Source organism: Thermobia domestica, chromosome 11 (assembly GCF_964235325.1).
Source record: "Thermobia domestica chromosome 11, izTheDome1.hap1.1, whole genome shotgun sequence".
NCBI classification, from domain to species: Eukaryota; Metazoa; Arthropoda; class Insecta; order Zygentoma; family Lepismatidae; genus Thermobia; species Thermobia domestica.
Window position 1 is genome coordinate 266,302,457 of NC_137464.1, and position 21,458 is coordinate 266,323,914.

Here is a 21,458-nt window from a genome sequence, read left to right on the forward strand (position 1 = left end):
AGTTCCTCTGACAGGAATTATGTGATAAGATTAGTTTAGCTGTATTAAAGGAAGCGACAACTACATTTCTTTTATTCATTTATTTCTACTTTTTTTTTTTACTTTTTCTTCACTTTTTGTCAGGCCGCGGTGGCTCAGTAGTAGAACGTTCACCTCTGGTCCTTGGTTCGATCCCAGCTCGCGCCAATTGAGCTTTGTAGTGGATAACACCGTGTGCGTGGGTTTTCTCTGCTTCTTCCGTTTCCTCCCACTTTCTTTATTACACCATTTCCTTCATTTTTCATCATCGTGTCTCCTTTAGCCTAGCCGTCATAACCATAGGACGTAAAACTTAAAGATTGATTCGTCACTTTAAAAAGAAATACACATAAATACGCTCAGTCAACCCATGGGTGCAAGTTGTTACTTTGAACACATACACAAATTATTCGTATTGTATTGGTTTAATTCTGAAGAACAACGAAAAAATTAAGCATTTATATTGATTAATGAATCAACGCGAGAATTCCCCTGGATTTTCAAGTTTTATCGAAAAATTCCTGCTTTTCTTTTTTGCTAAATTTACCTATGGAATTTCCCTAGATCAGGGAAATTTCCCTCAAACTAGGAACACTGATCCGCGACAGGACAACTTTAAGAAAAACATCTCGGTCGTGGCTCGTCGGCTTTCGTCGATCCTACGGCTTTCTTCGGAGCACACGAAGCGACACGAAGTTTATCAGTGTCTTCTTTCTTGTAATTCATCTTGGGAAATGGGGTAGAAAAAACAGCGGCACGGCACGGTGTGTGTGTGTGTAAATGGTCGCTGCCGTGGCACGGGGCGCTATGTGTGAGCCAACCTCTAAACTATGTTGAATAGCTAAGCTTTGTTCTATAGGGCATTGATTCATATGACGATTATTTTTCGGTCTTCTCTTAAATGATCTGGAATTCTAATTGTCAGATTCTAATAATTTCTTCTTTTTTTAAGTGGTCCTTGCTTTTTCAAAAAAGAATTTGCTTTGTGTACCTAAGTCCTAGCTATAAACTTAATTTTAGTCCAATTAAATTTGATTATTACATATTGAAATTACGTATGTATAACAAAATTAAATTCTACGAATAAAGGACATTCAAAGAGATTTAAAGAAGAGGTCAGTAAAAAGTCAAACAATTGTAATTCGAGCTCATCTGAAAGAAAACAAAAATAATTCTCTATAGTAATCAATTGACTAAAATTCAAAGATGGAGCATGTATTCAAACACCTTTAAGGTAGCCTCAGACGAAAAAATCTAATAGCAGGTGGTGTGCACGCCATCTATACAACACAACACAACCCTAGAAAGAATCTAGGAGTTGAACGTGAGTGCTGGTGCCGCTCCACATTCGCATTTAATCAATACTTTATAATTGTGCTAAACTATTGAGAATCAGGCAACCGGTTCGTCCATGGCAACCATTTCTTTCTTACTTTCGCAGCTTTATTGGATATTTTTAATCAATTCCCATTTTTATAATCAATTTGTACATAAAACAATAACTTCAATGATATGGTCGACATAGCTCTAAGGCTGCAGTCGTACTTAGTACTTTTCAATTACCTACTTATGCTGAAAAAAAAGAAGGAATAATATAAAAGGAGGGAAAGAAAGAATAAAGCACTAATCGTTGGGATTGTGGCGACATTGTTCGAGCACATCAGAGAACTAAACTCTTACTACTCCATTGTCGTTGAAAACGGAAAATTACACGCAATTAGTTCAATTAACTTAGTACAAATGTCTAATTTGATGTGTGATGAGCAACTCAGTTCAGCAGCTGAACACAAGCATATTAAAATGTCCAGCGAATAGGTTGGACCAGAGAGGAAGTGGGGCTGAACACCCACACAGTCAGGAAGCAGGGCGTTGTATGAAAGCGCACCACGGAGAACGTACAATTGCAAGTGATTTTGCTTTACAGGCCCCTTATCCACAGGGGGTCTAGCGGGCCGCCACCCTAAATTTTTGCTGGCCCCCTAAAATTTTCACGGTAGCCTTGGAAATGAACTATAATATGGTGATGAACTATTATATGATTGGGTCGCCCCCCTAACTGGTACCGGACCCCTACATTTTTGGGTTGGCTACCAGTCTGAATTGAAACTTGCACATTCTGCCCAGCAAGCTTCAACAAGCATTAACAATATATTTTGGCCAGAATGGTGAATAAACACAGCATTCACCATTGATTTATTCGATTTTGTTTCAGTGACATGGCACTGCAAAATGAGTCCCTTTTGGACCGACCAACATCATGTTCAGATGAGATGCTCAGAAACACTGTGGAAGCAGACCCACGCAAAAGTGTTCGTGCTATTGCAGACGAGCTAGGTATATATTATACGACTGTCGGTCAGGAGCTTCCTGTGAAGGTGGACTCATTGTTTTCACATGAGTTGCCACAGGTCAACAAGAATCCCCGTCTGGATTAGGGATGGCCAGAATCGGATCCAGGCTGGAACCGGTTCTTCGGATCCAGGTCTAGAACCGGTTCTAAAAACCGGATATCCAAGAACCGGTTCCTCGCGGAACCGGTTCCGCTTGGACCGAAATTTTGTGACCATCCCTACGCTAAACCCGAGTTTCTGGCAGGCTGTGAACAGTGTGCTAGATGAAATGGTGGAAGCGACAGGCAGGCGCCCAGGCGGCGGCCGCTTGTCTCATTTGGCTAAATAAACTGGGTAACTGTCAAAGTCATTGGCTAAACAGGCAAACTGGCCAACTCATTTGGCTAAACAGCCACTGGTGGACCAATTTTTTTTTTCTGGGAGCACAAGCGGGTCTGGGCGGGGAGGGCACAAGCGCACGATCCTCTTTGCATTTTTTTAAAGTGAACTTTGTGGCCATCCCTAGTCTGGATGTGTATACAACCATTGAATCTCCTACATTGGATTGTCAGTGCTGATAAAATACGTATCTCAGACGACCAGAACTGTTGTTAGGTCATCATCAACGCCAAGAACAGTTTCCTAAACAACCTATCCAGCCATAGTAGGTATTATTGCTGTTATGTTGGGTGTAATCTATCATCCTTCTCCCTGGAGGCAACACTATCATTAAGGATCGTTATAGTCCTGAAATCCTTGAAATGCAGCTCAAACTTACCCGTAAGTACCCAGTAATGGTCAACAGACATGTCACTCAAATTACATTGCAGAACTATTTAAATAATCTGCAATTGCCAGAGACGGCTGTCGGATTATTAAGCTGAAACCGGTTTAAACCGACATACAGTAATAATAATAATAATAATAATAATAATAATAATAATAATAATAATAATAATAATAATAATAATAATAATAATAATAATAATAATAATAATAATAATAATAATAATAATAACTCTTCTTTTTGGGGCTTGAAAATTACTCGAAACAGCATCTTATCCCATGTAAAGTTATGAATTTCTAAGGGAAAGATAGATTCACCCATATATGTAAACCTTCGGGTTCTGATTATGGTGTTCCAAACGAAATCTTTGAACCAGGAACTTATAATCGAGTTCCGAATTTTTGAAAGCCAGATGATCAGATCCAAATCTCGAACTTGGACTTAAGTTTTAGATATCAACATCTTGATACCTTATTCTTGTGAGGGGCTGATACCTAGAGATGCAAGGGCTCGGAAAAAAACCGGCTTTTTTGGAAAAAAACTCGGTTTTTTCTGCTTTGCTTTTTTGCTTGGGAAATTTTGGGCTTTTTTCAAAATACTGCTTTAAATTGATAAAACAGACTTTGTATCGCTTCTCTATAACACAAAAAATCATTTAATTAGTGGTTGATGCTGATAATAATATAAAACATCGAAAATAAACTATGAATTTCGAAAAAATATTTCAAACAATTTTTCTTCAACATATTTACATTATGAATTCCACAGGATTAACCAATGTATATAATAAGAATTTTTTAACCTCCTATATACAAAAGTAAGCAGAGTTGGCAAGAACCGTGGTTGTTTTTTGAACTATGCCAAAAACCCGTTTTTTGGGGGATGTTTAAACCAGGCTTTTTTGACTTAGATTTTTTGCTTTATGTATTTATATTACATATTCACAGAAATAGCCTAAGTTTGTTTCGCCTTGATGTTATTATGCAACAGCGGGGTTATGCCGGAAGAACTCCCATAAGCTTAAAGAAGTGCGGTCAGTAAATTTCTTAAGTTGAGAATCTTCCGCCCTAGCCATTGGGAAAATCCCGTCATTACTTGAAATGTAAGACAATAACGGGAAAATCCTGTTATTGCTTTGCATGTAAAATTTAAAGGTCAACGTACCATAATCAGTACGCTAAAACTGAGGTATTAAATTACAAATTTAGTACCGGTACGTAAATATCATTGAAAGTCCAATCCAAGCTAATGTTGGAAGCTACGTAGGCAATCGATAAATTTTGCCAATTTCTATCAATATATTTAAGCAATATTGGCTTCTTTATAAAACAACACGCATTTAGGCATGTAGAAATATACAATTTGGTTTGTTTCGTATATTTAGGCTTAACATCCTTACGAAATACCGAGGTTATCAAGGAGAAGACTTTCGCTTAAACTGACATCCGAACCGCTACTTGGGTTACGCATGAAAGAAGGATTTTGGTTCGACCGAGAATTGAACATGGGACACCTTGATTAAAAGGTGAAAGGGAAATAAAACTATTGCAGGTAGGTTGATATCTGGAAACGTTACCATGAAGTTCACACGATACGCATTTTTCAGTTTTTATTTTTGTGGTTTAAACCAGTTATTAAAAAAAAAAAGTTGGTGTAAATCAGCCAGCCCTAAAAGTAAACACTTCTTTTTAAAGAATACACAAATAACTAGCAAAATAGTATGTAGTATTTTTACTTCAAAATATTCCATACCCTCTTTTTGAAACAAAATAAAATTAAAATAAAACATAAGAGAAATACTTAGATTTATATGATACACTTAAAGGCTGCACATCTAGAGCTTTTGGTTCTGTATATTCTTGAAATTCTACAGTTAAGTTTTATAGAACCACCATCACAGTTTACCCAATCCTCAAGTTTTCTGAATTTTTAACAAGAGGGATTCAACATATCATTACGGAACTCCCCCCCCCCCAAAAAAAAGACTACGGAATATATTTAAGTTAAGCTAAATACAACTGGACAACAAACATGACTGAGTGATTAGCTTTTGCGCTTCTATCAGGAAGTCCGGGATTCAACCAGCATTCGACCATTCTGACAAAGCTTTTCTTCATTCCATCTGTGAATGTAGAAATAGTGCGTGTACTGTGAGTTGGGCGACTTCCTTTTTTATTGTTTTTAAATCGTTATTATTACTAATTACCAGCGGTGACGGTTTTGCGAAGGTTAGGGGGGCGGTCTTTCGGACTGAAGCCCGTTCCCCAAAATTACGGAATGTCTGCAACAAACGAAATATCTATTATTTATGCCTTTACTCATAAACTTTAAGCTCCCGTCAAATAAAAATTACGAATGTTTTAAAAAACTAAACATTAGTAAGAAACCCTTCCCAAAATACTTTTCTAAATCCGCCACTGATTCTCAGTATAAAATGATTTTTAAAGTTGTATCCGGAAGATTATTGCTAAACATATAAGCGAAACGAAATATTAGTTATGCCTGTACTCATAAACTTCAAACACTTCCCAAATAAAATTAGGACTTTTTAGGAAACGAAACAATCAGAAAAAACCCTCCTAAAGTACTTTTCTAAATCCGCTACTGATTATTTGTATAAATTGATATTCAAGGTTGTGTCCGGAAAATTATTGCTAAATCACTTCACAGCTACAGTATAACAGAAATGTGGAAGTACGGTTTGACGGATATATTGAAAAACGTACGCTTTGACGGATAAATAGAAAAACGGGCAAGTTTAACTTTTGCGCTTGAAGCTAGAGTACTAAAAGCTCTTAGAAATGAAACACGGATGACAAACTAGAGAAGAAAAAAGATGTCGATAACTCAAAAGTTAAAATAAAGTTAAATAGCCTCTAAAATTACCCTCAAATACTACATACTTCATGTTAGCTTTAATTCGTAAAACATGTGCTCCATCCATCTTGATGGTGAATTTCAGAGCGAAATATCACATTCAGGTCATGGAATTTTTATCTAACTATAGAATATACTATAAGAAAGCTATTTAGATAGAAAAATCATGAAGTTGAAAAAAGCCAAAATTTCCAAAATTCTCGTTTTTTTCCCAAAAAAGCCGGCTTTTTATGTGAAAAAAACCATCGATTCAAAAAAGCCGGCTTTTTTGCATCTCTACTGATACCTAATCTTTCTGGATCCAGGTCTGGTATCTATTGTTTTCAGTTGTGTCCTTTCGATGTGTTCTGTCAAATGTTGCATCAAGTATGGAGTCCTTCGCATGAACATCATTATGCGATAGTTTACTGATTGTCAACAAGCCATAGGTTATGGTCATAGAATTAGAGATATAACTTTTAAGTTGTTGTGACGTTTATATTAGCCCTGTGTACAAATCATATACGATTTGTATGTATAATTCATGGGATCATGGAGATAGTTAACAATGTGTTCTCGTTTTTCCAGTGAAAAGGGAAGAGTTTCAGCCAGAGTCTTCAAGTGACGAGGAGTCTCCAGTGAAGCAGGAGGCCATACAGAGGAAGATCTTTCAGGAGCTGTGCAGGGATATCAACACCGTTATGGATGCACACCCATTATCTGGATCACGTAATTACCTTTTCTTTCTCTTCTATTTTATGCAAAGTCACTCCCAAAGAAGATTGCCATTTTCATATATAGACTGGCTCAAAAGTAGGTATACAGTCCCGTACTGATCAACTCATTTAATTTCTTATTGTTATCCATCAGCTAAACTTTTTTTTTTAATTATTTGTTCTTAATGTGATTTTTACTTATATCTTAAGCTCGGGAGAGCCGAAGCAAATAAACCCATAAACTAGAATTTTACACTTGATCAATGCAGGGGTGTATACCTAGTTTTTGGTCACCATGTATGTGAATAAAAATAACTGTTTACTGCGTTAGGCTTTTTTGGAGAACGGCTATTGAAATTTGAGATGCGTTTTTGACAGAACTCTCGTTGCAGCAGCAGTTTTCAAAATGATAAGTTAAAAGGAGAAGACGTTTTAGCCTCTCCAGAGATGACGATGTTGCCTTTGCGGACAGCTTTCTTCGCCAATTATTGTTTTATTCACGTAGGGAACTCTATTATTATTATTATTATTATTATTATTATTATTATTATTATTATTATTATTATTATTATTATTATTATTATTATTATTATTAGAAATTATGCTATGCGTAAGTGTCGGAAGTCTTATAGAGCGATTTTATCCGAAAGTTGTCGAAACAAAACTGTAATAGATATCGAAAAGTAGTTTTTTGCAATCGTTTCAGTGTCCCAAGAATAGATTCCATCTCGTCCGTTAATCTCTTATTCAAGCCGAAAGTGGTTGAAATTAATCATTTACAGTTTCAACGTTTTTTTTTTTCGTAAGACAAAAACGGTAATCGATAGCGATCGCGACAACTGTCCGCTAAACAATGCTAAGGCCGGAAGTGCTTGAAATTTACAACTACTTCCGGTTTGAATACTGATTTCCATAGAGCAAAAACAGTAAGGGATATAAAATATCGGTTTTTGAGAGATTTAGCCTCCGAAGATTGAGTTCTGTCTCAAATTTTTATCTATTTGTTGAAACTGGAAGTCGTGAAAATTTACGTTTATTCGCTTACAACACTGATCGCATGATTTTTCCAATTTACTGGTGAAAACGACATATAATCATGTACCACTAAATATTGTTCCTTTTCTTTTTTTAACGCCATCAATATTTACCAGCATCTTAGATCCTAAGCAGTGTGACAATTACGGAGTAAACAATCAGCAAATTGGCACTAAGTCACAGGTTGTGTTTTGTGGTCCTCGTGTAGAATCGGTATATGTCTTGTATTTGCACAAAATTAAAATTTTAGAGTAATTCATAATTTTGGTTTACATCTTGTTAATCGTACTGTGAACTGTCGTCTTCCTGATGTCAGAATGAAATGATTTAAGGGGATATACTTCAGGATCAGTTTCAGATTAATAGGTGACTTAGTTATTGTACATATGCAGTATTAATTTTTAGGCTTACATAACTTCATTTTTCCTAAGTTTCTCGGAAAATACGCATGAGGATTCACACTCATTCAAATCGGTTTGTTCAGTACAATTAGATGTATCGATTGGTGTACGTTTTGCCCCATTTTACCCTAAGTATATTGGTTCCTTCTACAAGTATTCTACTAACAGACCAAAACCATATTCATAAAATTAAATGTCGACTGAAAGCAGAGAATTCGCGTTATTATCGACTTCAAAATCCTTTGTCGTCGCGAATTCTGTCGAGGAATTTGAAGCTTAAAATATATAAAACGATAATCATGCCTGTTGTTCTGTGTGGTTGCAAACCATGGTCGCTTACTCTGAGGGAAGAACATAGACTGAAAATATTTGAGAACAAGATCCTGAGACGAATATTCAGTCCCAAGAGGAACGGAAATGGGAAAACTTCATAACGAGGAACTACGTACTTTATACTGTTTACCAAACATTATTATGGTCATCAAGTCTAGGAGGCTCAGGTGGGTAGGTTCTATAGCTAGGATGGAAGAAAGTAGAAACGCTTTCATAGTCTTAACTGGAAACCCAATCGGAAAGCAATAATCAGGAAGACCGTTGAAGGACAATATTAAGATGGATGTCGCAGGTATAGAAGCACAAAGCAGAAACTAAGTTCAGTTTTCGAAGGACAGAAGTCAGTGGAGAGCTTTTGTTAATAGAGATGCGCACGACACAAGATTTGTGGCTGTCTCGTCTCGAAAATGTGCTGTAAAAGTGATGTCTCGACTCGAAAAATGTATACTTTTCTATTGGAAGAGCCGTGTCTCGACTCGAATTTTGTCAGGAAAATTCCGTCTCGTCTCGTCTCGTGCGCATCCCTATTTGTGAACGCGGCAATGAACCTCCGGCTTCCATAGGCCATATTGGCAGTCAGCCTTCTACTATACGACTGTCTCTAAGATTTTATAAATGACGTGACAGAAAATTTAGACTAAATATAGGTATCTTATTTTAGATTGAAACTATTCAAAGAGAAATACCGGAAGGTTCTTCCTTGAAGCCTCTATTATTCTCAGTACTTATCAATGACTTACTAGAATTCATAAATCCACTCATGTGTGTTGGTGACTTTAAATTGTACAATGTTATCAAAAGTTATATTGACGTAAGTAGCCTTCAAAGTTCCTTAGGTGTAGTGATCAACTGGACTTACAAAAATTAAACAATAACAAACAAAAGAAAAAAGTAAACGTCGTCGATAATAAAAACAAATTATATAATGAGGATATATTTGGTAAGGGCCATCCAGTAAAAGACCACTTCGGTTAAAGAGCATCTGAATCATTCATTGCAGTAGATTATAACTAGCAGTAGCATCTAGTCCTGTCTTTTAGCATATGTTTACTTTTGACGCGTCATGCTAGCTTGATTAGGCTTCGATACTCGATTTTAGTGCACACATATGTACGGTAGCGTCAGATTTTCAGGTGGTGTAGAATGGTGTACCACAAGAGTCTTCCTTAGAACCCTTGAATGAACAGTTTTACTTGGAAGTTCTGAGATGTTTCTTAGCGCAGAAAGAGTCCTGTGTTACAGGAGAGTCAGAGATGGAGGCTGCATCACGATAAAGCGGCAGCTCAAGCTTCACTATTAATTCGTAATTTTCTCGACAAAAGTAAAACACCTGTCGTTCCCCAGCTTTGTACTCACCAGATGTTGCTCCAGCAGATTTTTCCTTTTTCCTAAGCTGAAGAAAACCCTGAAAGTTGGACGGTTTCAGAGATTAAGAAAATAGACTAGGCAACTGCAGGGATCCCAATAAACGTTTCGCAGAAGGTATTTCACTCATAGAAAAGACATGGCAGCGGCGTGTCGCTAGTGAAGAAACCTATTCGAAGAGGACGGGGTTGATTAAACCTGTTACTTATCAATACAGATTTTGTAGCATCTATCCCGTCTTTTATCGGAAGGGTTTTATAAATGGTAGTCTATTAAAATAGTTAAATACTTGGGAATAACATTTGGCAGAAAATTCTTTAATGAATATGCTAAGTTAATTTGTAGATGTGTTACAAAAACTTAGCCTTTCGTTTAGCCCAATTCAAACATTATAAGAACACTGTAGTTAGTTAATAACATTCTTATTAATACTAGTATTATTATTACTTGTGTTGGCCGTAGTAGTAGTGTATTTAGACTGACAAATTAACTTCCATAAAACGTATACGTTGCATATTTTGAACGCTTTTATGCAATCCAAATAATGAAGCAGCGTTATGGTGTTCTCTGTTGGTACAAGTAATGGAACTGTAACTGATGGTCACAAGATCCTAATTCCATTGCACTTTTTTTTTAACAGTGAAGAGTCAAGCGACGGAGATTCTAATGAGACTGCAAAGGCCTGCACTCACAGATTACGACCGGAAGATGAGAATCCAACACGCCTCCATCCTTCTTTACCTGCTCTGCTGCGATAAACCCTTCTGCCCCCCGTACGTGGACGACTGGGAGAAGAAGGACTTCCTGCCACCAGTAGATGAAAAATTGGTATGATTCCCTTACATTTTACATTATTTCTATTCAAAAATGAAATGAAATTTTTCATTTAACGTTCCACGTAATGCCCGTTAGGCTAAGGGAGACGGATCATTAAGGAAAATGAATTATAATGGAAGAATTAGTGGAATGAGAGTATGGGAGGAAACGGAAGTACCCCGAGAAAACCCACAGACACGTTATTGTCCACCACAAACTCACTTGGCCGGGTATCGAACCAGGGACCCCACGTACCACAGATAAGCACTCTACCACGTAGCCACCGTACCCCCTTTTCTATTCAAACATAGATGAAAATCAATTATTGGATTACTCCTTGCCTAGAAAGCTTAACTGGTAGCTTAGTGGTAGAGCGATCACCTCTGGTGCATGGGGACCCTGGTTCGATCCCAGCTCGCGCCAAGTGAACTTTGTGGTGGTCAAACACCGTGAGCGTGAGTTTCCTCGCGGTTTTCTCCTTTCCTCCCACTTTCTTCATTCCACATTTCATTCATTTCTCATCATCGTCTCCTTTAGCCTAGCCGGCATAACTGTGGGACATAAAACTGAAAGATTTTATTTCCTATTTCAATATAGAGCTTAACTCCTATTTAGAAACGGATGAGGAACTACCTATTACTTTTCAGCAGAGCTGCTTAATACACGTCATTCACAAGGCCCATTTTAGATGCAAGCTCAACAATGACGTCAGAAGACTTGTTTGTTCTGTTTTGGGTATGGTATAATACATGGTTTGCGTATGGTTTTACTAGTTCGAATCGTGTACTGTATGTACTCTTCTACATCCAAGATTCATATAGGAATTCATATAGGACTATCTTCAAACGTTGACAACATTGTATATCAAGATTCCACAGCTATGGTTCTACTCATAATTATATTTTCTAGACGTTATAATTTGTGTTCCGTGCCATTTAACAAAACTTCATTTTGTACTCAGTTGGCAACACTGTATTACATATGATGTTATGGAGCATGTATATGGATACAATGTTTCCTTACTATACTGTTGTGTAAATGTCATTTTGATTACTTTAGTCATTTTGAAGTTCTTTCTGTGTCAGCGTATCTTTTGCATTGCTATCTTCACATGATTCTAGATCCTTCTTTCCTCTGTATTTCCTGTTCCTGGGTGTCGGCCCATAAAACTTTGAATTTCTCACTTTTCTTCACTCTTCTATCGATTGTTCATTGTTTGATTGGGCAGTGCTATTATCAATATAAGATGTTCCCTTGTGAGACCAATATTCGGACCCAAGAGTAATGGGGAATGGCGGAAACTTCATACCGAGGAAGTGCGTAATTTATATCGTTTACCAAACATTATTAGGGTCACCAAGTCTAGGAGGCTTAGGTGGGAGGGTCATGTAGCTAGGATGGAAGAAAGTAGAAGCGCTTTTAAAGTCTTGACTGGAAGACCAATCGGAAAACGACCATTAGGAAGACCTAGGTGCATATGGGAGGACAATATTAAGATGGATCTCGCAGAAACAGGAATACAAAATAGAAACTGGGTCCAGTTGGCTAAGGATAGAAGGAGTGGAGAGCTTTTGTGAACGCGGCATTGAACCTCCGGGTTCCATACGCCATAGAGTTAGTTAATTAGTTAGTTATGAGAAGTTAATATACATAAGAGGTCAACCAGAACATCTAGCTTCGAACTCATCCATTCTTTTTCTTAATGCTTCTTTCATATTTGTAATTACTTCTTTTAAATCAGATAATTGATATATTTCTCGGTTCTCAGTTGTGACGTGATCTCGCCTTAACTCGAAGTCTGTCGCGGGCCGCCAGCTAATTCTTTCAGCTATGACACAGATCACGAGGATAAGTGTTATTTATTGACGAACAATTTAATATTAAAAATATCAAATAAATAACAAAGCTTTAAACTGTGCAAACAATATATTAACATAAATGAATTTCTTACTACTTTTGGGCTACATAGGACAATACGAGTATTTCATGTGAGTTTAATCAACGAAATGAAAAAAGATAAATATCTTCTTGTGACTTTCATAAAGCAATCAAAAGTAAACTTAAGGGACATAAAAAGTCCTCAGATACAAACAATTTAACAATTAAATAATATTCTTTAGTTCAAACTAACTCAAAATTACCAGTCTAATGATTCATTTAACAATTCTTCACAGCAACAACCCTACTTCTATTCATATAAGGGTGCCGATACAATCAATTAACGTCTGTTTCTTGTAGCATATGATTACAGTTTCTATATTGAAGGTTTTATTAATTTCAATAAACTAACAGTCAGTAGAGGATCTAGCCCGGGGCCGGGGGGCCTAGGAACCCTAGTTTTTTGAGTGACAAAAAATAAGTTATTACAGTATTTCTATATTTTTGAAAGCTTATAGTAAACTCGTGATATACTTATCATACTCTGAGTTCTAGCTGGTCCCCCTAGTTTTACCTTCTAGATCCACCACTGCAGTTTTTATAAATAATAAAAATTTAACACTCACCTTCAAGCAAATGAGTTAAATTCATTTTGAGTTTAACGTCCCTTTCAGCAATGAGGTGTACAACATAGGTACTTGGAGCTTCTTCGTGGCTAAGCCGTTAGCGTACGAGCCTTTGGCGTAGGAGGCCCGGGTTCGATTCCCGGCGGGAGCTCATGTGGTTTGGATTCCACGTTAATCAGTAAGTCCACGTCTCATATAGTCTTACTGCTCAACGGGTCGTTAAACTCAAAATCAGCTCAACTCAACATAGACACTTGATGTGAAGAGGATAAACAATCTTATAATTTTGATACATGAATGATGGATACGAAAATTTTCTATAAAATGTAGTAATACTTCAAACTCCTTTCAAAGGTAATAATACTTTCACTATTACAAAACTGTGAAACGGTTATCAAATCGTTGAAATTCATGGAGGCCATAGACATAGCCCATTTTTGCTTACTCGTATACCTCCGATATACCCGGTTCCACTATAAGCGATATCGCTTCTAATATTCCACTCTGAATAACATCGAAGTCATTCAGAGGTGGCCAGTTTGAACGAAACCATAGTTCCAACATTAGCTAGATACAGCGCTAATAAAAAGACAAAGCTGGTTGCATAAGAACCTTTCTTTATAATGACATCAATACGGTACACAGTATTAAGCAAAAGTTTTTAGTTTGACAATTCATCCAAAGATATGCTTTTCACGAACTATATTTCTTTAAGCTGAGTAGTAATCTGTTTAAAATTGCTTTTGAAGCTCAGTTAATGTGTTCTAGCGGATTTTCTGATTTATTATGGCTTCTTGTGAATCTCCATATTTCTAATCTTGATTTAAATGCGATACTTTGACATTTTACTTCGATTGGTAATGTTTTAGTTTTCACTTTAGACTCTTCAAAAGTTCCTTCTTTAAATAAATTTAAATAATATTTTATTCTTAGAGAGTGATTCCTATACAAGAATTTCATTGCTCATGTAATGCAAAAGTTGTCAATTTTATCGACCTTTTAGGAATAATCCTGATTTTGCTCTAAAATATCCCTCCCTCCTTGATATTTTATGGTCCTATCTTTTCATTCTGGACAGTTCTAGTGGAATAGCAATATGAAATCACTTTCATAAGAAGTTGAAAACACCTGCCACGAGGTATTGGACTTTACAATGGACACTAGCATTTGGCTAGCTGGGGGTTCCGACCCCATACCCCCCGAAACTGCTCGGCCTACGGCCACGCATTTCTTATCTATCGGCCTTTGTATTAACATTGGATTTCGTGAACTTGCTCTTTATATTTCCTGAATCTTCCCATCCGGGGCCTTTGCCCCCACACACTGTCTTTGCTCGCCCTACGGCCTCGCACCTCTTGAATCCACAATTCTATCATTTCTTTTCCTATTTCAACTATCTAAAAGATAAGATTTTTGTATCATAAGAAAATTCCCATTTAAATAGCATGGGAATTTCTTCGTCCCCCTTTAGACCCCTAAAAAATTTAAAATATTCACTTTTGACAATTTTCTCGTCGGTTAGTCCTGGAAGGCTACAATCATACAAAATTTCATCATTCTAATCCTGCCGGGAGTACCTAAACATTTTGGGGTGTAGAAGACGTCCCATATAAATAACATGCGAAAGATTTTTCAGTTCCCCATAAAACTAGTCTACGACTGGAAATTTTCATTTCTGATGATTCACTTAGGTAACGCTACCGAAAACATACAAGCATACCGAATTTCAAGTTTTTATTCCAATTCTAAGTACCTAAAATATGAGATTATAGGTCCAAAAATAGGACCATTTAAGTAACATAGGGAAATTCTTCATCCCCTCTTTAGACCTCTAAAAATTATAAATGTTCACCTTTAGCAATTTTCCTGTAGGTTTGTTCCAAAAAGCTAATACCGTGCCAAATTTAATCATTGTAGCCCCACAGAAAATGCTCAATAAATAATTTGGGGGTGTAAATGGTGTTCCTTATAAATAACATGGGAAAGATATTTCAGTTCCCTATAAAACCACTCTAAAGTTGGATTTTTTATCTTTACTGATTTACTTAGGTGTTGCTAACGAAAACGTACAAGCATACTGAATGTCAAGTTTTTATTCCAATTCTAAGTACCTAAAACATGAGATTATAGGTGCAAAGAAAGGACCATTTAAATAACATAGGGAAATTATTCATCCCCTCTTTAGACCTCCTAAAAGTTAAAAATATTCACTTTTGGCAATTCTCTTGTGGGTTAGTTCCAGAAAGCTGCAGTGCCAAATTTAATCATTTTAGCCCTACAGGAAGTGCTCAATAATTTATGTCAGCTCCTGTAGTTTTATATATAGTTGGAATATGGCATGATAAAGAAAAAATCATTGTTGTGAGCCAAACAATGAGTGGATTTGCTTTCAAAATCTAATTGTGAGGTTAGTATTTTTTGATTCCAATGAGTCATCAATTTTCAAACTATGCGGTGACACACTAGTGGATCCTGGAGAAAGGTTTGATGGATCGCTAAGTTCTAGTATCAAAATCAAGTCATAACGATGTTTGCGTCATTAAGAGATGAATATTAAGAAATTTCGACCCTGGAGTTATTCATGTGGTGATGCTTCTGGACTCAAGTAAAAGCCAAGTATACAAAGAAGTTTTTTACAGCCGTTCAGTGGTTGATACTGTTATAAATCTTTGATTATTTCAATCTTATTTAGAGGGATTCGGACTCTCATCCTTTTCAAAAAATTGACTCGTTTATTTTATTGAAAAAACAGTTGCTTGGGTACACTTTTACTCGGACAGAGCAAACCAATATTACAGATAAACCATTGGACAACAGTTCAGAGTTAATCCGTTTATAGTAAAAACTTAAAATGCAGAACTTGTGTGCAAACTTTCAGAATTACATCACAAAACTATGAAATATAAATAGTGTAGACAGTATACTAAATTTGGTTTTGTATAAACTAAGACCAATATTTATTTTTCAGTTGCGAGAGGCAGATGAAAACGCTGGTCGAATTCGTCGCATGGTAACCGAATCGAAAGAACGATTACAGAAGATATTTGAAGAATTTCTCGCAAGCAGAGAGTTTGGAAAGATGGCATCGCTGCCCAAAGAAAGGCTTGCGTCTCCTCAGAGAGCTTCACCGCCGAAAGAAGCCATCCGTTTGGAAGACAGTTTACTATCATCGAGTAAAAGTGACGTTGATTGGAGCAGCGAATCGGGAGAAGACGCCGACCTCTCATACGAGTGGTACGCTCTTATGAGAGCCTGCTTTGATGAGGCTGAGACCAAGGGGCTGCTTCTGAAACCCGAAGGCTGGGAGGAATATGCTAGCAGACGCGAGGCCAAATTTCGTCGAAGAAAGAAGAGAGAAGCTGCACGACGAAGAATAGAACAAAGAAAAATGGAGAGGAGAGAGTTAAGGAGGCAAGAAGAAAAGAAGAAACAGATAGAAGAGGAAGCAAAGATGAAATCAGAAGAGAAAAAATTGATTCCATATCCAATGACACCAAGGACCAAACGATTTCATGAAATAGCCAATGAATATCGAGACATCTTAAGAACAATTGAAAATCAGTCGAAACCTCACGAGGAGATTATTGAAGATATAAAGGCCAAATGCGACATATGGCAATCTCCAATATTTCGTATAGCTCCACCGAGACCTCCTTCCGCAGAGACACTTCCATTGGCGTCAGCTTCCTTAGATTCTAATAGAACAACTGCATCGACTTTCAGAACCCCTGTTTCGAAAACGAGAAAGAAAACGAAAGCAAGAACGGCAGAACCCCAAAGAGTATCATTGGTGACAGGCAAGGCTTTAAAGAGACCTCCAATGAGAGGCCCTGTCAACAAGGGAGCAGCACCAAAAGTAGCAAAGAATCGTAAACCACTCTTCCCTACAACCGAATGGACGCCACCAAAACGAAAGCCTTTCGTGTTTGACCCGGTGAAAGACAGAGAGCCGATTCCCCTACGAAAGCAGTTGGGACTTCCAGAAAGACCCTGGAAGCCAAACAAGGATTTGGAGGAGACTTTGCGTCAGATTGAGGAAGAGAATAAACTGTACACGGCTGCAGGGTTGCAGGAGAAAAAGCGTCAGGCACAAGAAGAGGAGGAGCGGAAGATGCTTGATCATCTCCATGGCGTCATTCAGCAGACGCTTCAGAGGCTGTCCAAAGGAGAGAGAATGGAAGACTTCGAAGCTGAGCTTCCAGCCTTCGGACAAATTCGATTCACACGTGAGCCACCTGATATGGACGACCTGTACAGGGAGGGAACGACCATGCATCAAGTACTGGAGGATGAGTTGGATTCGCTAAGTGATTTCCTTGCACATTTGTTCCATTCTCGAGGGACAGAAGTTCAAGAGTTTCTCGAAAAATATAAAGCGAAAGAGGAAATACGCTTGCGAGATAAGGCGATGAGGACAGAGGAATCGGTGCAGTTGCTGAAAGAAGCAGTGCGGCGCCAGATCTCGGGTTATAATTGTGACGATTATTTCATGAATCCAGACTCTCTAGATGACTACTTCTCAAAGGCAAGTTAATAGTTATAAAATATCGTAATTCTTTATCTTATTTTCTTTATAAATAAGCTTTAGATAAACAATGTTATGCTGCTTGTTCGTGCCTCAAAGTCTTGGTTCCAAAACTTCACAGAGCTGGTTCAGTAGGATGTTCTGTAGGTCTAAATCACTGGCGCCACATCACAAAAGTGGTCTCAGGAAAAACAATTAACAGTGTATTTTTTTTTAATACACAAAATACATAAATAAATAAACAATCTATTCTGTGAACACAAAAACTATCAATTATAAATGGCAATGCACAACATAGTTTTTAACACCATAAAATTAACTTTTGTCCAGAGATACGCATATGAATTTATCCTCAAGTATGTCATTGTATTAAGCTTGATGTAATCTAACGATTGGTGTCTCATCGTAGGGCGGTATTATTGTTAAAGAAAACTTAAATTTGGAAAGTCCATCATAGTTTCCAGTTATAGCTCATTCACCATTCTGTGTACTCTGTTCTTAATGAGGATATGATTGACTATCCTAAGAACTTAATGAGGATATGATTGGCTATCCTAAGACTTAATGAGGATATGATTGACTATCCTAAGAGCTTAATGAGGATATGATTGACTGCCCTAAGAGCTTAATGAGGATATGATTGACTATCCTAAGAGCTTAATGAGGATATGATTGACTATCCTAAGAGCTTAATGAGGATATGATTGACTATCCTAAGAGCTTAATGAGAATATGATTGACTATCCTAAGAGCTCAATGAGGATATGATTGACTATCCTAAGAGCTTAATGAGGATATGATTGACTATCCTAAGAGCTTAATGAGAATTTGATTGACTATCCTAAGAGCTTAATGAGGATATGATTGACTATCCTAAGAGCTTAATGAGGATATGATTGACTATCCTAAGAGCTTAATGAGGATATGATTGACTACGCTCGCTATAAGGAATACGCTATAAGGAAAATCAAAGTTAGAACCAGGGCCTAGCGTTGAACGGTATTCACCAGATTATGACGTATGCTGATGATGTACATGTAATAGAGGATGATGGGAAAACAAAAGAAAGAAAGGTAGAGGCTTGCAGGGACATGGGTTTGGAAGTAAAAGCAGAGAAAACTAAATACATGGAAGTTTCTCGGGATTGTAATTCGGCAAATTGTGGATCTGTCAAAATATCAAATAATACTTTCGACGAAGTGGATAGTTTCAAATATCTACGGTCAATATTAACAGACTAAAATCATATTCATGAAGACTAAAAGCAAGAAATTCCACTTTTATTCAGTTCAAAATCTATTGTAGTCCCGAATTCTGTCGAGGAATTTAAAGCTTAAAATATATAAAACGATATTTATGTCTGTTGTTCTGTATGGTTGCGAAACATGGTCACTTACTTTAAGGAGAGAACCCAGACTGAAAGCATCTAAGAATAAAATCCTGACACGAATATTTCAAGACAAACAGGAATGGGGAATGGCAGAAACTTCGTAACGAAGAACTACATAATTTATACCTTTACCATTGTTAGGGTCATTAAATCTAGAAGGCTCAGGTGGGCAGGTCCTGTAGCGAGAAAGTAAGAAAATAGGAATACTTTCGAAGTTCTGACTGCAAATTCAATCAGAAAACGTTCATTAGGAAGACCTAGGCGCAGATGGGAGGACAATATTAAGGTGGATCTCGTAGAAATAGGAATACAAAGTAGAAACTGGATCCAATTGGCTAAGGACAAAAGTAATCGGAGAGCTTTTGTGAACGCGGCATTAAACCTTTCGGTTCCATAAGACATAGAGTTAGTTAGTTAGTTAATATCATGTTGTTCAGCTGAATGAGATATATCGCGTGTATATAGCGCGTTCAGTGAATAAGGGAATCAAGTGAAAAGTAGTGTTCAGTGTTTCATGCCTGTTGTTCTGTATGGTTGCGAAACATGGTCGCTTACTCTGAGGGAAGAACATAGACTGAAAGTATTTGAGAACAAGATCCTGAGACGAATATTCGGACCCAAGAGGAACAGGAATGGAGAATGGCGGAAACTTCATAACGAGGAACTACATAATTTATATGGTTTACCCAACATTGTTAGGGTCGTGAAGTCTAGAAGGCTTAGGTGGGCGGGTCATGTAGCTAGAATGGAAGAAAGTAGAAACGCTTTCAAAGTCTTGACTGGAAGACCAATCGGAAAACGACCATTAGGAAGACCTAGGCGCAGATGGGAGGACAATATTAAGATGGATCTCGCAGAGATTGGAATAAAAAGTAGAAACTGGATGCAGTTAGCTAAGGATAGAAGTCAATGGAGAGCTTTTGTGAACGCGGCACTGAACCTCCGGGTTCCATAGGCCATAGAGTTAGTTAGTTAGTTAGTGTTTCATGTATTTAAACCCCGCGGACAAACTTTACGATTCTTTTTTCTCACAAGTTTTGTAATTGGACTCTGAACGCCCCATATGTCTCATCTTTGGATACTTTTTTGTGTCTTGTTATACGATATTAATACTGTAGAATAGACTGTTGAAAGACACACTTTAATTTGTTATCATACAGAAATCTTGTTAGAAGCAATAGTTAATTGAATATTATAATCTTTCATTTCGTTTCCAGCTTTTGGAGAAACCACACGTTAACAAAGTAGAAGTTCTTGGAGGCATAGTTTTCGAGCATGATAAAGTCAACAGAATATTTGCTGAACTCAGCGTAAGTTTTCCTTATATCAGTTTACTTAGTGAAGAGGGTATGTATTTTACACAACAAGAGACAATGAATTCAGAAAGCTATACAATACTAAACTTCACAAGCTTTAATATACGTATAACAAAGTCGAGAGGATTAGAAATAGATTGGATTCACCGCACGCATGACTGACACGCGGGATGCTTAAAAATTGTGATCACGAAGTTTGATTTAAAAGGGAAAGATACCTTTGGGGAGGCCAAGAAGGAGGCAAATTGATAGTTTACAATAAAATACTAGGGAACGTCTACATTAATCCAGTTTGAATTGGCTTGCGACAGGCTAGAATCCAGTAGAAAATTGAGTTGAGTTGATTTTGAGTTTAACGTCTCTTTCAACAGCGAGGCTATATGAGACGGTGACCTACTGATTAATGTGGAATCCGAACAACATGAATGGAACCCGAGTCTCCTACGCTAAAGGTGTGTACACTAACCGCTTAGCCACGAAGGAGCTCAATCTAGTAGAGAAGTTTAGTGTCTGCCACAATCAATGTTGGTATTCCATAAGCCATATTGTTGTATACATCGTGTAATTTGAGGTTATGGACAAACTTAGAGCGCCTCTCCGTGATTTAACTCCAGTTTTCACTATGGAAGGTACTGTGGTTCTTTAAATAATATATTTTAGGGTTCAGAGAAATGTTACGGTTATTGCTTATTATCTAAAGCCGTTCGGCATAGTACATGCAGCCCGGTATCTTACGTACATTCTGACAATCAGAACGGAAAGGAATCATTCTAACAAGAATTTTAGGAATGATCCAAAAAAAAAAATGGATCAAAACATTACGATCTTGGCCAATAATTAGTTTTTGAATCAGGGGCCACAAAATTTTTAAACGGCTCCTAAATGGAGTTTTCGTATTTTCTACGAAATAAGCACATCACACTGAGTTAAGTGATAGTTTGGGTTTGGCTACACTATATGTTGTTCTCCAGATATAAGGCCTACAAAAAAATCTTTGATTGAAATGGCTAAATTGGATCTTTTGATCCATAAAGAATCTTAAATTCACTTATTACCTTTACCTATA

The 21,458-nt window shown here is 37.2% G+C and overlaps 1 protein-coding gene across 3 annotated transcripts in view; it reads left to right on the forward strand.

Moving 5' to 3' along the window:
- LOC145665050 (uncharacterized) overlaps positions 1–21,458 on the forward strand; it is a 60,671-nt gene that overhangs the window by 27,121 nt on the left and 12,092 nt on the right. For 2 of the 3 annotated variants that reach the window (XM_081732295.1, XM_081732297.1), the window contains exons 7-10: positions 6,580–6,720; positions 10,482–10,669; positions 16,130–17,686; positions 20,294–20,386. In XM_081732295.1, the coding sequence (XP_081588421.1) occupies positions 6,580–6,720; positions 10,482–10,669; positions 16,130–17,686; positions 20,294–20,386 (1,979 nt within the window). Of the gene's footprint in view, positions 1–6,579; positions 6,721–10,481; positions 10,670–16,129; positions 17,691–20,293; positions 20,387–21,458 lie in introns of all 3 variants that reach the window. The other variant, XM_081732296.1, reaches the window with a different exon arrangement.